Genomic DNA, 16,544 nt, shown 5'->3' with positions numbered 1-16,544 from the left:
AAAGACAGAAACCTTTGTTGTTGTAGACATCTAGGTAATTTGGAGCTGAAAAGATTGTGATTAATGATGGGAAGCCTGTCGTCTGGCTTTTTCTGTACATCCGATATCTGTTCAGAGAAGAAGAGAGGCCCAATTAAACAGACTCTTTACAGAAATATAGTTAAAAGAATCTGAAATATCACACTTACCCTGCATCCTGTGCTTCATGGGCTCTTATCACGGACAACAAGTTATTATTTACCAAGAAGTCACAGACTGCTGAGTAACTGCAAACAGCAAGAGAAATGGAGAAAGAAAGGGCAGACTCATTACAACACTGAGTCGGGTCAAAGCTTACCCCAACTTTAAATCTGCATGGGGGAACTGCATGGAGCCACTTATGACCAATTACAAACTGACTGTTGTTGGCTTAAGGAAATACTGTCATATTTATATTCAGCATGCTGTGTCCTCTGGCCAGTTAAACCAGGAGTTTAAAGTTGATTGATTCTGTTGCTTCTGTACTCTTCTGGCCTCCTTATAAGTTGACGACTACAGCTAAAAAGAAGCAGTCAAGTTCAGCTGCATTTCCCACACCATGACAAATAATGAAGATAACATGAACATCTCAACCAACGAGATATTTCACTGAAAACCCATAAACAATCAATGTTTAAATAAAAGTGATTCCAGTACTGAGGCTAGAGGAAGTTCTAACTTGGTTCTTTAACAATCACTTAAAACGTCTCTTTAATACATGTTCGAACCGCCCAAGATTTTTTAAAGAAGAGCACATAACCTGAAGTTAATTTCTCTTTAGAGAATCAAAGATTCATCTGATTTTTCCAACAAACCAGTAATTTCACCAACAGAATAAATATACGCTGTTTAAAACATCCATTTTACAAACAGAATTGAGTTTTAAGGCACCTAAGGCTCTGCAAAAGGCAGTTTTACTTGTGTTTTTCTATTGCATGGAACAGTACTGTATAACTTAAACAAGGTTATTGTCACTGCAGACAGCTCTCCTGAATTATAGGCAGGTTTATCATTGCGGCTTGTATGAAACTGCAGTGACACAGTTACGGTACAATATGGTGTACAACAGAAAAGGTACATACAGTACCTGACTGTTTTCATAAAGGAAGGGGCAAATGTCTTTTCTAAATTATTTTGAAAGAAATGTAATTATGAATGCAGCTCCATGCAGCTAATTGAACAGTTTTCACAATCACAAGTAGCAACATTAAGCTGTTAAAAAGCAGGAAAATGAGAGGAACACTGAGCTTGTGCTTTCACTACTGCTTCAGCTTAAGACAGCATTTATTATTCTTATTGTTGCAATATATTAAACTATAAAACCGTGAAACTACATCTCCTTTAATAGTTTCTGGGAGATTAGTTTATAAAAATTAGTCCAGAATTTCATGAAAACAGAAGTACAGATGAGGACTGCAGAGCCACAGGTTTTAAATTATACCTGAAAAAGTAAGAGCAGCCTCTGACAGAGTTATGGTTGAAGTGTTCAGATGTTTTTTCACTGCCATAGTCCTCACCAGGGTCAGCCCAAATCAGGTCACACATTGGTCCAAATGCTGGAGGCTCTTTAAATCTGTCTAACTGTTGAGCACAAAACAGAGACTTGTTAGAAATATTACGATTTACACACATTTCTTACATTCAGGATCTAATGGTAATCAATGAATCAATATATAATTATTTATATAGCGCTTTACAACCCTCAAAGGTGACCAAAGTGCTTTCAAATAAAGCCAGTGCAAATACAAATTATTATACACAAATTATATATAAAATTATAAAACAAGAAGTACATCAATAAAATACAATAAAATTAAATAACATGTCACAGTATGTATTAAAGGCCAGTCTGAATAAATAAGTTTTGAGTCTAGACTTAAAAAGACCCAGGTCGGTTAAAGTGCACCTATCAGGAGGAGTCTGTTCCAGAGTCTGGGCCCAGCCACAGAGACAAAAGTTAACTAAATGACCTCAGAGTTCTGTTTGGGTTCCGTAGAGACAGCATGTCCGATGAATAAGATGGACCGAGGCCAGTAAGAGCTTTAAAAACTAACAATAAAATCTTAAAATCAAGTCTGAAAGAAACTGGAAGCTAGTTGAGCGACTGCAGAACCAAAGTGATGTGCTCCCACCTGGGCGTGTTTGTTACAAACAAAGCATTCTGCACCAGCTGGAGGCATCTGAGGGAGGGCTTTGAGACTCCAATATACAGTGCATTGCAATAGTCTATTCTGGAGCTAATAAAAGCATGGATAGCCTTCTCCAGTTCAGACCGATTTCAAAATGGCTTTACTTTGGCAAAGATTCGAAGTTCATAAAAACTAGATTTGACTACGCTGTGTATTTTTTTAAATTTGAAATTATCAAAGATGACCCCAAAATTTTTCACAGTAGGTTTAAGTTTAGAAGTCAGTGCACCAAGATCAGTAGCTCTAGGATCACCGAACAAAACATACTCAGTTTTGTCCTCATTCATGTAGAGGAAATTGTGGTGCAATCACTGGTTAATGTCAGCGATACAGCGAATCACCACATCCTGGTGACACTGGGAGATAAAGCTGAATATCATCGGCATAGCAGTGAAATGCTATGCCGATGATATTGTTGTGCCTGGCAATGACTTAACCAAGTAGCAACATATAAAGTGAGAATAAAAGAGGGCTGAGTATAGAACCTTGTGGTACGCCACAAAACAAAGATGCCGAAGAGGAGGACAAGTCATCAAGCAGTACACAAAAGCTTCAATTGGTCAGGTATGAGGTAAACCACTTTAGTGCAGTACCACAAATACCAACAAGTTGTTGTCCTGACAACATTCAGGAACACATGGTAACAGTAGGAAATACATTTTGTAAATGTACAAACTAACTACCTAAAAAATAAACCAATTTTAAATATCAGTATGGCACAGATAATTAGGTTCGCTGGTGCATTACTTTACATAACTTCATTTGTCAGTGATGACACAATCCATTGTGTTATGATAGATGTGATAGCGTTATGATTGATAACTTACTTTCCTTATGTCATCTAAGCAATTGATTTCTGGTGAGAGTCCCCCATGTACACACAGGAACTGCTGGTTAAGTAGCGCAGCGAGGGGCAGGCAGTCAAAGGCTTCCATGCAGGCGTCATACACCCGTTCAGAGTATTTAATTTTACCTACAGCAAAAAAACATGGTGACAAACACAAAAAAAGGCTCAGCAGCAGCACAACTCACGATTATTTCTAGGTTGTATCATTGCTTGGAGTATACTGCACGTCAGATTGGGGCGGAAGTCAGCTCTTTATAAAGTAGGAGCAGCTAACACATTATGATGCAACACAACATACAGGTCATATAAAAGAGGAAAAAAAGTGTGTAAATTTGAGCTTTTTGCTTGCTCTTATAATTCATCTTGAGTCTGGAGGTTGACCACTGATTTACCTTTAATAATGTTATGCATAAGGCAGTTAATTACAAAACCAATTTACCCCAATCCCCAAAGTCTACAAATAAAGAGATTTAACACACTGTGCAGCTGAAGTAAGAACGGGTCACAGCCAGGCTTACAAGACCAAGAAGTCAGTCATCACACATGGTGAGAATTGAGACAAAATGACAATATGTGTGTAGTAAACAGTCCTCCATGGTGAAGACTTGATATGCATCTGAATTCATTATCACAGTTCTTTTAGTGGCAATGTCTGCTACTCAGTGAACGGTCACACTTTATGTTCACATGTTAATACTTGTAAACAGACTTTTGACCAGCCTAAGAAAACTTTTTATGGCTTTAGTAAATGAAATCCAGGACTTTTAAGTCATTGTAATTTTTGTGTGTGCCTTCAATACGTTTGAAGAATAACAGATGTGCATTTTAACTTTTTTTTTAAATATATTTGACAGTAATGTTACTGAATTGTTTTAATATAATCAAATGTTTTGAAAACAAAAATATTTAATTCTAATTAATCAATCAGAAAATGAATTATTTTGTATTAATGTAATGTTTTTTTTTTTATTATTAATTAGGAACCTCCTCACAAAAACTGCTATTTATTGCCATTGCACAACATAATCAAGTACAACAGTTCTTACAGAGAGGTAATGGCAGCCAGTCCAGTGGGGGATTATACATAACCTACTTAACCACAACCTGTTTTTTGTATGGGTACCTGGAACCGGGTTTTGTTTGTTAGTAATTATTGATTCTTCTATATTTTGAATCCCTAATTCCCAATTCTAATGACAGCACAAAATCCAAACTTTAAGAAACCCACGCCTGAAGGTGTGAAAAAACTCCCCCTCTCCTCCCAGCATAGTGTTACACAGCATATTATACTGTTGACAGAAAATAACAATCCAAACAACTGCTGATGTCCCTAAATGAGACGTCAAAAGCTGCTATTATCACCAAAGAAAAGCAATGGCATTATTTTCATTGGCCAAATGATGACAGTGACACGTTCCATTAAAGATTTTTATTTTATTTTATTTGTGTTTTATATTTATTTATTATGAAGACGATCACCAGCCCTCCCCCTTTTTTCTGAAAGTCCCGTCCCTAAGGGAGAGCTCTTGACACGTTTTATAAAAGTTATATCATAGCCAAATGCATTGCAAAGCGGCACAGTGTGCATGAGTGCACGAGGAGATGCGTGGGTGTAAAGGGAAGATCTAACAAGTGAAACCTTTTTGCAGCTGGCAAGGCTGTCTTTTTTGACTGTCTTTGTTTCTGAGTTGGCATACTAATTTCTCTCCACCTGCTTTGCACACGAACACATATTTACACACGCAACTGTAAAGTGTTGAAGTCAGTGTGTGTGTGTAACTGTCTGTGAAGCATCAACAGCGTGCTTGGCTGCTCTTCATCCTCCAGCAGTTCATCTGTAATGTGAAAAGGAAACTCTTCTGTCAGGATGTTAATTCAGATGAACTGCAGCATCTTGTGACGGCACTTCCCAAATTCACACGCTGTGTAATAAGCATGTCCTGCTTATCAGAAGGCAGTTTTTTAAAGGGTCACTGGTACCACAGTCATCATCTAAAGATGTCTATATTTTTCTCTTTAACTCATTCATTTGTGCCTGTGGTATGTCAAAATGAAAAGAATGAACAAAGAAACAAAAACAATCAGCAATAATACTTATGGCTGACATGCTTATTACTTAATAGACAGATACAATTATTTGAGATCAGGGCCTGAAATTCTTTTTTTAAAGGAGGGATTTATCATTTTGAAGGGGATATTATCAGTGAGCTTAACTACAGGTCATGCAATGTCCTAGTCGTAACTCAGATAAATATGCAGCTTCTATTTATCGTCTCTTTTTCCTTTCTTAGTCGTCATCTTAGATAACTCTCTGGTCTCATCTCCATGTTCTTAACCTGCTCACATATCAGTCTTTACCTTCTTGGTATAAACACTAAATTTACTGCTGTAACCTGTTAAGTCTTTCAGCTGCATCAGTGTAATAAGTCATATCCCTCCATGCTCTATTCTATCCTCTGTCTCCTCTACCTCATCTCTTTCCATTTGAAAAAACTTGCAGTAAAATCAAACTGGTCTTGTGGAGGGTCAATTTCTGAATGAGTAACACTGGTGAGGTTTGTGTTATTCAGTGAATTTCTTAATTGTTTTTTAATCCTCGGTTGTGCTGAATCCATGTTCACATGATTTTAGGAGTTCCTTAACAGTTTTGTTTTAATCTGATCATAATCTGTGTATTATATTGAGTTTCTTACTTATAGTGGATTCATCCAATACTAATAAAAACAGGACTTTTAGCACAGCTTTGTCAATATCTTTCACAAATGTACCTGTAAATTCTTGGTGCATTCCTGGTTGACCCTTTCTCATTCATGTAACTATCATAGCTTAATGTTTTTAGAAGGATACTCAATCTCTTTCATGAATTTAACCAGATGAGAGAAATTTGCATTAGCCAATTCATTTTGGACTTAAATCGTTTGGTGACATTAATAAAACAATAAAAAAGGAAAATAAGAACACTCAGAGCCACGCATCCTTAAATGGTTGGCACGATTACTAATGAATCAACAACCCAGTAAGCTCAGTTACTACTTTATAATTACCTTCAATATTAAAATACAACTAAATGAAATGATATTTGCACATAAATGTGTGCTTAACTAACACGAGTCCACGTTATATGCGTGACATTGGGATAATGTTATTTTTTTTTTTTCTGTCGATCTCATCAGACGGGCTTAGTAGTTTTGTGATATAAAGCTACAAAGGTTTTAAAAACCTGTTTATTTATTTTCAAACTGCAAGTGCACCTCTGTTTTCTTTTATCTCAGTCTAGGTTATAAGACGGGTAACCTGGTTCATCATGTCTGCCATCAGAATGTGTTCATTCAAAAGAAATACAGACCACAAATGCAGTCTTCAACCTAATAAATTAACCAGAACAACAGACACATTATTGGTGTTCTGACATCAATTGGTGAGTAAGCTCCACCCTCTGCCAGCAGTGTGTAAATGTGAATTTGCTTTGGGACATCGGATTCCACAGTTACATTATTAAAGTATTCAACATTTACCACTGTGTAATGTGTACACAATAATAACTTTATATGCGGTGGCGGTTTTTCCCGCATTATCAGAGCTAGGTTTGCAGAAATTATTATATTCTACGCAACTCCCGCAATGAATTTCAAGCCCTGGAGATAAATATATATTACTATAATTAAGAGTGAAACAAAACAAATATATTTCCATGGCATATTCAACTGTTAAATTCAATGATAAAGTTACAGGCTGGTGCACCTTCAATATTGTGCCCTGTGTGCACCTGCAATGTTTACTCTGAGGCACCTCACTAGTATCTGACCAACTGCAGTCCAGTATTTTAAACCCAATATCACAGCGCAGGCATGGGAACACATGGTTTAAAGCCAAATGAAAAGGGAGACCTAAAATGAAAAATTGGCAGCAGAAAGGTGATCAGAAGTGCTAACACCACTAATCTACAGGAATCATTTTTGCATACACCACGCAGTGCACTGTTTGGAATAAAAGTCAAAGTTGCATGTCTCCCTTTGTAACTGGTAATTCACAAAGCTTTTGAGTCAGTGACTAAACAAAAGTGTGACAGTATCTAATGGTGCAACTTTACAATGCAACTCTAAAACCCCCCAAAAATGCAGCCATTCAACAAGGTTGAAAAAAACAATGTTCAATGAAATGGTACTGTTTAACAATTTAAAATTATTATTAGGTAAAACACAACTCAGAAACAACCATGTCAAATGTTTCAATTAAGCATGGATGCTACAAACATTCAGCCAAGAAGGAATGAATTCTTATTTATGTTTGAGTCATAAAAGACTATTATTTTTCATGAGGTGTTTTAGCATGATTAAACCCCCAATTTCCACTAGGTGCGTGTGTGCTGCTTTCCAGCTGCACCATGGTTTCGTTCCGACCTCCGTGGCAAGTCAAACCATATCGGGAGAGTGTCAGTGCAGTCCGCCTAGCTGGATCCACGAGTTCACAAAATCACAGGAAAATTGGAAAACCCTGACTGATTAATGACGTAATGTTTACAAAGTTCGGCGATCACAAATATACACGGAGGCTTTTATTTTAAAATTTACCAGAAACTTTTACACTGCTCCCGTGTCTGATTTCCTGTCTGGCCCTGTTCTGGGTGCGTGCTCCATCAAAAACAGATTTGGTGCGCATGTTTAGCTTCTGGGACGCTTCTGACACGCATTGCAACGCGCCCAGTGTGAACCAAACCATTGACTAAAACGGCTGCAAATAGCTGCGGAGGCCGCGGCACACCTGGAACAAGGCACACACACCCCCAGTGGAAATTGGCCTTTAGGCTATCATAGTGACATAAAAATGAATAAAGACAAATAAACCATCAATTGCAACTATATAGCTGACTGACTATAAATGACTGTTTATTAAAATTTCATAATTGTGACAGCCCTATTATTAGACCTTGAAAACTGACTGGTACAGGCTGCCCTGAAGTGATGCAGAGCCTGTAGGAGCACATCATATTGCTTGACTTTATAATGTCTGAAGAACGCTGCACTTACATTCCTGTTTGAAGGTGAAGTACTCTGTTAGGTGCCGGCACTCATGGTTCCCACGCAGGAGATATAGTGTGGTTGGGTGGTTGATTTTGAGTGACCAGAGGTAGAGAACACACTGGGAGGGGAGACAGCAGAAGTGGAAAGGTCAGAGATATGAACTAATGAATATTTTGAGCTCAACTATACAATAGAAGCAACAAAAAAATGTTGGGAGCCACAAAACATATGAAATATTACTGAACAGACTAATAATCAGTCAACAAAAGTTTAATTTTTATCACATATTCAACTGAAGTTTGACTGATGGCCAACATGGTCAAATGTTGCTATCTTAAACATTATTTCAGCACAGGAAAGCTCAAGTCAAAAAAATCCTGAAATCCTTTGCTTAAAACTGTGACACACACACACATATAAAAACAAACATCCATGTAGATCCAGCCATCTGCAGCAATGAAACTTGAAGGTGTTGCTGCACTCCAGCTGGCACGGCTGTCAGAGCAACTCATTTCAAGGCTGCAATTTTTTACATCATTCTGATAGATTTTAAATAACTCCAGCTTCATAAACTAGTTGAAGTTCAAAATAAAATTAAAAAAAAACTAATAATAATAACAACACAGTTCACACACTTGCTGACAAAAGATTTAAATTTTAACAGGATGCTTATTTATTCCCATCATATGGAATTTTAAAGGGTCTGAAATTATCATTAGCCAAGAACCAAAGAGGAGTTTGTTTTGCATTTGTGTAAATCTGTGGCAGGTAAAGGTTTGTACCAGAATAATCATGAAATCTCAAGAGTCTCCAATTCATTTAGGCAGGATTTAAGGGCTGCGTCCCACAATATCTTTTCCCCTCACTGGAATCACACATAAAGCTTTGCTTTTACTCTACCTCCAGTAGTCTCTGATCCTCACACTTGTGCAACCACAACCATCTATTTATAACCCTAACCGAGTGGCAATACTGTCCAATGCAGCACATATGGATGATTAGGCTTCCAAGAGATGCACAACGCCTCTTCTCTTCAAATACATTTAACAGCAAACCTTTATTACAAGTTTGAGGTCAAGACTTCTTGACATCTAATCAAGCTTGAAATAATTCACTTTTACCATTATATTGCCATCATTTTGAACCACTAAAAATTTGTGCAAAGATGTGTGCAATCATCTTTCCACAAAAAATAGATTTTTCTCTCACCGACTCATTTTAGAAGCAATAGCACGTTTTTCCTCAGACCACATTGGAGGCTCTAATAAAAAATAACAAAAAAAAGGAGACCCTCATTTACAATCCAAATGAACATGCTTTCTCCTCGGTGCACAGACAAGGTGCTGTTCAATAGCTGCCACTTGCCACTCTCAGCCCACTCTTAACATGCACCAACTGTGGTCTGTTATTAAGTCACTGGAGCAAGATGCCAAAGCAACAACAGCCAGCAGGTGTGGCTCTTGTCATCTTATTCACTTCTATTATTGGGCAGAATATCGAACTGTGGAGTTTAGGTAAATGTGTTGAGGGAGCTGTCAGTGTGACTTCATCTCAGTGCGGAGGCGGAAAGAGAGAGCTATGCTTGGAGCGGCTGGAAGCTGACATGAGTTTTAATGAGAGCCCTTTGCTCTCTTTTAGATAGCCTGGATGGGGGGAGGAGAATAAAGAAAATGGTACAAAGCTCTCTGATGCAGACAAACACTACCTTCACCTCAGACTTATTCATGCACACATTTGCACATGTGCACACACTTTGGTCTGACTAGGCTGAAGCTAGGAGAGTTTGTCCAAGGACTCACTATCTTGGATCAGAGAGAATTTCTTAGGTAGATAAAGAAGAGCACACAGAATGAAACACTGCTTACAAATTGCTGGTGTGCAACGGTAATGCATCACATTAAGAGGTAGTGATGACTCTTTTATGTTACCTAGGCAACCACATCCTGATAACTGTTCTCCTATATCTGTCTTACTGCATGTGTTACTGAAGTGAGCTATGTGGCCTTTAAAATCAAGACTATTTTTTTAGCCCTACAAGTCAGAGCAATTACACAGAAAGCAGGAGATTTTAGTCTTTTGGTTCTGCGTTTTGGCGACTTTACAACTGTAAGACAAAAAAAGTCCTTATGCAGACAGATATGACAAATTTCACACATTTTGCTCTGAGAGTCACTAACTAATGATTTTTTATTACTAATCTTCTTTCACTAACGCATTAGATGTTTAAAGCTCCATTCAGACATTCAAATAAAATAACAACTAAATATGTCAGCTTAATGTCGGATTGTGTACCATCATGCTTCTCTTTGACATAAGCAAACTGTTTATCTTCTCTCTTTATCTGACAATGGACATTAACACACAGCAGTCAGCAAAGAGGCAGAGGTACAGATATTTAAGAAAGGTGAAGAAAAATCATTATTAATTTCATAATGTTAATACATAGCGCGTGTCTGACCAGGGCTTGTCTAAAAATTGCCAGGAAAAGCTTTATCTGCTTAAGCTCAGGATGACCTTTCAAAATCCAAATTTCATCCAAACATTCATCATAAACCAAAAGAATTTGCCTCGGCTAAAGGCAAAGAGACTGTCAGATTTCAAAGCTGAAAGTTTTGTTTTATTTTAACTCATCTTAGTGTGTTTGTGTCTTTGCTGTTACCATATGTCTTGTAATCATAATCATAATTCATGAAAATCTGAGTGGAATTAAAAAGATTAGAATTTGCAGATTACAAATCAAGGTCAGAACAGTCAAAAATGCTTTGGGTAGCAGCTAATCAAACAGTACGTCTTTGGCTGCATTCAGTGTGTTAATGGGTCTGATGGTATTTCCAATGATATAAGCATCACTGCTGTACTTAATATTACATAGTTAAAGTTGCTGTGATCAATTGCTTTAACACAAGAATGACCAGGATTTTCAGTTTCCCTTGCAGTCCCCCCTCCCTCTATCACAGTAAATCACCTCACTTACAGACCTAATGTTATTCAAATAAAATACTCAGGCAAGTTTTAGATCCAGACGGTTCTCAACTCTAACTGCAACTGCAACTTTATTAATAATGTACTTTAAAAACAACAAGTTACTAGTGCTGCAATGTGCACATAATATTAAAAACTATCAAACTAATAGCATATGAAAGACATTTAAAATTTGAATACATAAAAAAAAAAAACTATTTAGAAATCCCAGCCAGAGCAGATCAGGTCTCTTCACCTGCAGCAAGCTCTGACTCACCTGCTACAGGTGTTTCCCCTCCCAGCTTTGTGCGGCAGTCCACTTCCAGACTTCATAGAAATAAAAAGACGACTGGAGTTTTTACTCTACTGAAACTGTTTTATTTGACTTTACAGATCAGTGGAAGATAATCTGTCTGTTATATCAGCTGATCACTCTGACCAATCAACTGCTGTGTGAAATCATTGCTATCAGAGATCTGAAAGCGCCAATGGCATACAAGATTATGTTTCATAACAAATATACTTTCCTTTAGTGCACTCAGTAAAAGCTGAGTAGATTAAACGGATTCCTTTAGGAAGGTTTGAACCACTGTTGGCAGCGGGATGTAGAATCTCTGATCAAGTATGCCCTTGAGACACGGTGAGTGAGGACCTTTAATTACACTGACACATGAGGTGACTCCGAATCTTCCGTTTCCACCAATGGGTGTGCGTTGGGTCGGTTAGGGCGCGGATATGGTTTGTAAACTGTAATCTCGTTGCATTCCCACAGCCAACCGTAACCTTACTTGAGAGGCGGAGTATCAGTTGGATAGTGATAAGCTGCACTCAGACAGAGAAGTTCTAACAATGCACTGAATTTTGTTCAATGACTTTCGTTCTATGAACGGCCCTTCCCCAGTGGAACTGTTTCATTTTGCATTTGCACAAGTCAGGGACCGATGTGACGCAACCATCTGCAACAGTGACGTGAAAAAAACACCACCAAGAAGCTAATATAGCTGTTGTCCGTAGCTGCAACAGTGGCTTTTAAAAATGGCAGGGCCACAAGAAGCAGAAATGAAGAAGCGGAAATCCGGCAAGGGGCATAGCTACCAATCACCAAACACCTAGTTCATGTTGGTTCCTATGGAACCCTGAGAAGACCCTGCTTCGTAGTAGGAACTAAAATGGTGAAGGCAGTGATCCCTAGTTCCTATCTGTCCAAATGTGAGAAAAAAAACGGCCTAGTTCCTAAAAAGGTTACAGGAACTTTAAAAAGTTCCTACAATGGGAAAGCAGCTTTAGGTATTTCTGCTACATAATAGCATGACGCCATCGCAGAGCAACGCCTTCCTTAAAGTATAACCAAAATACGACTCAAAAACAAAGGAAGAGAATGGCGATCATCCCACAGTTTGTGTTCTTTCATCTTGGTGGTGCTACATTTTAAACGGAGATTTAATCAACAATAAGAAAATCAGTTGCTCTAAACAAGGAGCTGTTCATGCTTTGTTTTTATGCCAGGTCGCACGGGAGGTGACTTTTTTTTTTAACCACTCAACAGATTGTGTGTCAAACGCCAGCCTTTGGGGTGAATCCGGGTGAATCAGTTAGACTGGTACCCCAACGGAAGGGTGCCAAAAAAGTAGGAGGGGTCAGGTCGGATTTTTTTTGCGTGTGGAAACAGAAAAAAAATGCATCCTGACCTGCCTTGCCTCACACCCGTTGGTGGAAATGGGGCAAGATAAGTAAATTCAACCACTTGTCTTTAGTTGATAGTGTCTCAACTCTCACTTTTATGTCCATTAAAGAAAGGTAAGTTTATCACAGTCATTATTAAAACAAAAATCTGTCCAAATGATCATCAATAGTGATGAGAACTCCAGCTCTTTACAGAGATCCAGATCATTTGGCTCACCTAAACAGAGCCAGTCAGCTTTTGTAATTTTGTTGAATTTCACAAAGTTTTGATAGATTGTTATTATGTATGCACTCACGTCTATCTACATTAATAAAATATATTCAAAGTAATCATACTAATACAACAATCTACATTTTGTTAAGTTTAGAAATGTTAAAATGAAAACATTAAACATAATTTCTAAAGTGTATTGAAAGTTTTAGTTATACTGAACAAAGCAATTTTGTGATTCAGGACACTCTAAAATATTTGATATGTGGAACTTGTTAAAAACCTGGCTCATAAGTTTCATCTTACACATTCTACATTCTGCCTTTGTTTCGTCTATATTAATTAAATATGTTCAGACTCTGTACTGTCTGGGTTGTTTTTAACTCTGTGCTCATCCCCACCTGATAGACTGTACCATTGTTTTTGTTGCACAGCAGCCCCCTCCACTTTGCAGCCTGATGGTAAGTTCCTCGGCTTATTTATCAACCGTTCTTAAGCACAGATTTGTGCATATTTTATGTGCGGGTGCAAAATGTGGAATTTGCCATCTAGTACCTATACTCAGAAATGTTCTTTAAAAAAATAAAAAAAAAAAAAAGGAAGAATTTTTGGGCTCCATTGGCCTTTATTTTAATATTAGCTGGACAGGGCAGGAAAGGTAGGTTGGGGAGAGCAGGGAATGACCTGCAGCAAAGGGCCCCAGGCCAGGACTCGAGCCTGTGTTGGCTGTACCGAGGAGTTGTGTCCTCTGTACATGGGGCAGCTGCTCGACCAGTTGAGCTACACACCACCCTTATTCAGAAATGTTCTTGAATAAAAGTACAGCTCTCACTTTGCTAAGAACCTAATGGTTGAACAAGAAACTGCATCATTTTTGTAGGTGTCACAGCAATTTCAGCTTCCACATGTTTTTTTTTTTTATATCAAAATTATATTTAATTTAATTAGTAATATTTAGGAAAAAACGAATAAACAGACCTGTAGCTTAATTGGTTTCAAAAGTTAAAAAAGACAACAGACGGGAGAATTTATCATCAAACTCTTGAGGTCTGCCTGTGAGCATGCCATCAGATTTATGCATTTATGCTCTTTTTACATATATAATTAGAAGTTCACTTCTGAGTTCTGACGTCAGTTTCAGACTATCACAAACATGGTGATGATGGGGGAGATCATGATACTATATAGGTTCTCAGAAAGAAAAAAATAAATCACAGCCTCTGCTTCTTTGTTGTTCCTTTCATGGGCTACATGTCAGCTATACTGCTCAACACTACCTTCATGGTTTCCAGTGGTACTACTCCATTTGCTCCGTCAGGATACGCATACACAGGGGCCTTGAAGACAGACTAAATTACGTTCATAAATGATGCAAAAGATGGAAGAAATGCTCTATATCCTTCTTTAGTGTAGAGCATAGAGTTTAGAGTTCTGACGTGATTTGGGAACTGTTTTGCAAAGTTATATAAAATACTATTAGTTAATATCCAAGTGGGTTTTTTTTTAAATGAAATGCGATGAGAGACAGTTTAGACATTCTCTGACCATCACTGAGCTGCATTACACCAGCTGTGCTTGATGTGGTCTTTTCTCTGGACCAATTTAAAACCAGACTGAAATCAAAGGACACTTCTGCAATGATTCTGAGAATGTGTTTAAGTTACTCAAATCATGTCACCTTCATCTCTACAAAACATTTAAAACCAACAAGGTTAACCAGGAGGAAATTCTGTTGGTTCTGTCTTCTTCCAGCAGCAGATACATCTTATCTGTTTGCCACAACACTTTTTTTCTTTCTTATCTTTATGTGTGATGATTTAACAATCTCTCTCCTTTTAAAATGTAGAGAGATCTCTTCTAGATCCCAAATCATTTCAGGCACTCCTTTCTCTCTGCATCATTGTTAGATAATATTTATCTCTTACTGTCAAATGTCTGCAAGTGTGCTTTATAAAGAGTGAGCCAAAAACAGATGTTTGACTTTACATGGTGTTTGACTCAGAAGCAAGTAATTATTTCTTCCTCTCCATCACTGAGATTAAACACAAGCAATTCCACATGACCTCTAAATGGAGGCATTGTCACCAAATATGGTTAATTGAGGTAATTTCTGAAATTTACACCACCCCTACAAGATACATATCTTTAATCTTTTTTTCCAAGTGCAATCCGTCACAGTTTATGACTATTTTTCAGCATTATACTGACAAAAACATCTTAGGCCATTTCATTCCATTTTCCACCCTAACTTGACAATGTCAACAACGAGGTTGTTGTTTAACACATTTAATACTTATAAGGACTGTTCCATGAAAAAGCTTTTTTCTACATAAATAAACTATTGCAACACAGGGATTTATATGAATATCTCTTTGTAAATCATGCCATGAATCCAAACCCATTACAACCACACCTCTCAGGAAAGAGGTCATTATGAGGAAACTGCAGTCCCCTTTGAGCAGTGACAACAACAAGCTTTATGTCTCAGTCCTCTGCCTTATTACTCCCTTATTTCTTTGACATGTATGAAGCACTCTTCGGCAGCGTTTTGAAAACAAAATTTCAAACAGAAAAGCCCATATGGTAATAAAAAACTGGAGATATTTCAATGAATCTATGCAGCAGTACTTTTGGTTGTATTTTAACCATAAAACAACAAATTTAAACATTCTGAGAATCAATAAACTACAAATGAAAATTAGCCTGACTATATTTGGCATATTTTCATGTTGAACCTCATAAATTAATCTCAGACCTTTTTTCACACAAAATACATGCCAACAACACATAGATAGGAGCTCAGTTTATATCAAGACCTGACTTTATTTGTTGTTACCCGTCATTGCACGTTAGTACTACACTGTTTAAGTTCCAGTATAGTTTAATCTGATGTGTCTATCATGGGGGGGGGTTACAATTTACATATTTTCTTTTTTCCCCAAATGTTTTAACTGTGGCTGTGAAGAACGAGTTAGCGACAGTAACTAATTTATGTAATTAATTGCATTAAAATATTCAATGTGTGTGTAGCATTCGTCATATATGACTGTGAGGCATTTAGGTGATCAGCTGGAAGAAGAGCAGCTGACTGGTTCTATAGATGGATTTGAGGGGGTCACACCCGTGTCGGATGAGGGTGTTTTAACACCCACATGTTTACTGGTGTGAAGGTTTAACACCAGCACTTAAAAAAAAAACAACAAAAAAAAAACGTTATTGTTCCGGTCTGTGTCCCTCCCTCCATCTCCTTCCATCTACTGTTGTTCCGTGACCGGCTGTCGGTGATCAGCTGATCAACTTTTCTGTTGCTAGTACGTCTCTCTTGTTGCGTTTGTTTATCGTTCAGCTGAGAAAGAGGAAACTAGCGGTTCAAGGTTCACACCTAGTCTTGCATCAATCAGACCAGTCACTGTCACTGAAGCTGAAGAAAGAAAAATGTTGATAACAGCAGACTATTTCAGTTAGATATTGTTTCCCTTCATTTCCTATAACTTTTCAGTATGAATGAGGTTTGCTAGCGAAACAGCTGTAAAATCTACTAGTCATCAGACAGCCAGGCACACATCTATGAAGACAGATCAGGTTCAGATATCTAGTGAGAGTGAAACAGCAAA

The 16,544-nt window shown here is 37.7% G+C and overlaps 1 protein-coding gene across 3 annotated transcripts in view; it reads right to left on the bottom strand.

Moving 5' to 3' along the window:
* ppp3cca (protein phosphatase 3, catalytic subunit, gamma isozyme, a) overlaps positions 1–16,544 on the bottom strand; it is a 37,453-nt gene that overhangs the window by 8,559 nt on the left and 12,350 nt on the right. For all 3 annotated transcript variants that reach the window (XM_041999855.1, XM_041999856.1, XM_041999857.1), the window contains exons 4-8: positions 8,082–8,193; positions 3,035–3,180; positions 1,460–1,599; positions 189–266; positions 13–107 (exon numbers count right to left, since the gene is read on the bottom strand). In XM_041999855.1, the coding sequence (XP_041855789.1) occupies positions 13–107; positions 189–266; positions 1,460–1,599; positions 3,035–3,180; positions 8,082–8,193 (571 nt within the window). The remainder of the gene's footprint in view (positions 1–12; positions 108–188; positions 267–1,459; positions 1,600–3,034; positions 3,181–8,081; positions 8,194–16,544) is intronic.

This window comes from Melanotaenia boesemani, chromosome 11 (genome assembly GCF_017639745.1).
Source record: "Melanotaenia boesemani isolate fMelBoe1 chromosome 11, fMelBoe1.pri, whole genome shotgun sequence".
In the NCBI taxonomy this organism is placed as follows: domain Eukaryota; kingdom Metazoa; phylum Chordata; class Actinopteri; order Atheriniformes; family Melanotaeniidae; genus Melanotaenia; species Melanotaenia boesemani.
The sequence above is the reverse complement of the archived record's forward strand: the minus strand, read 5'-3'. Positions and strand labels throughout refer to the sequence as shown.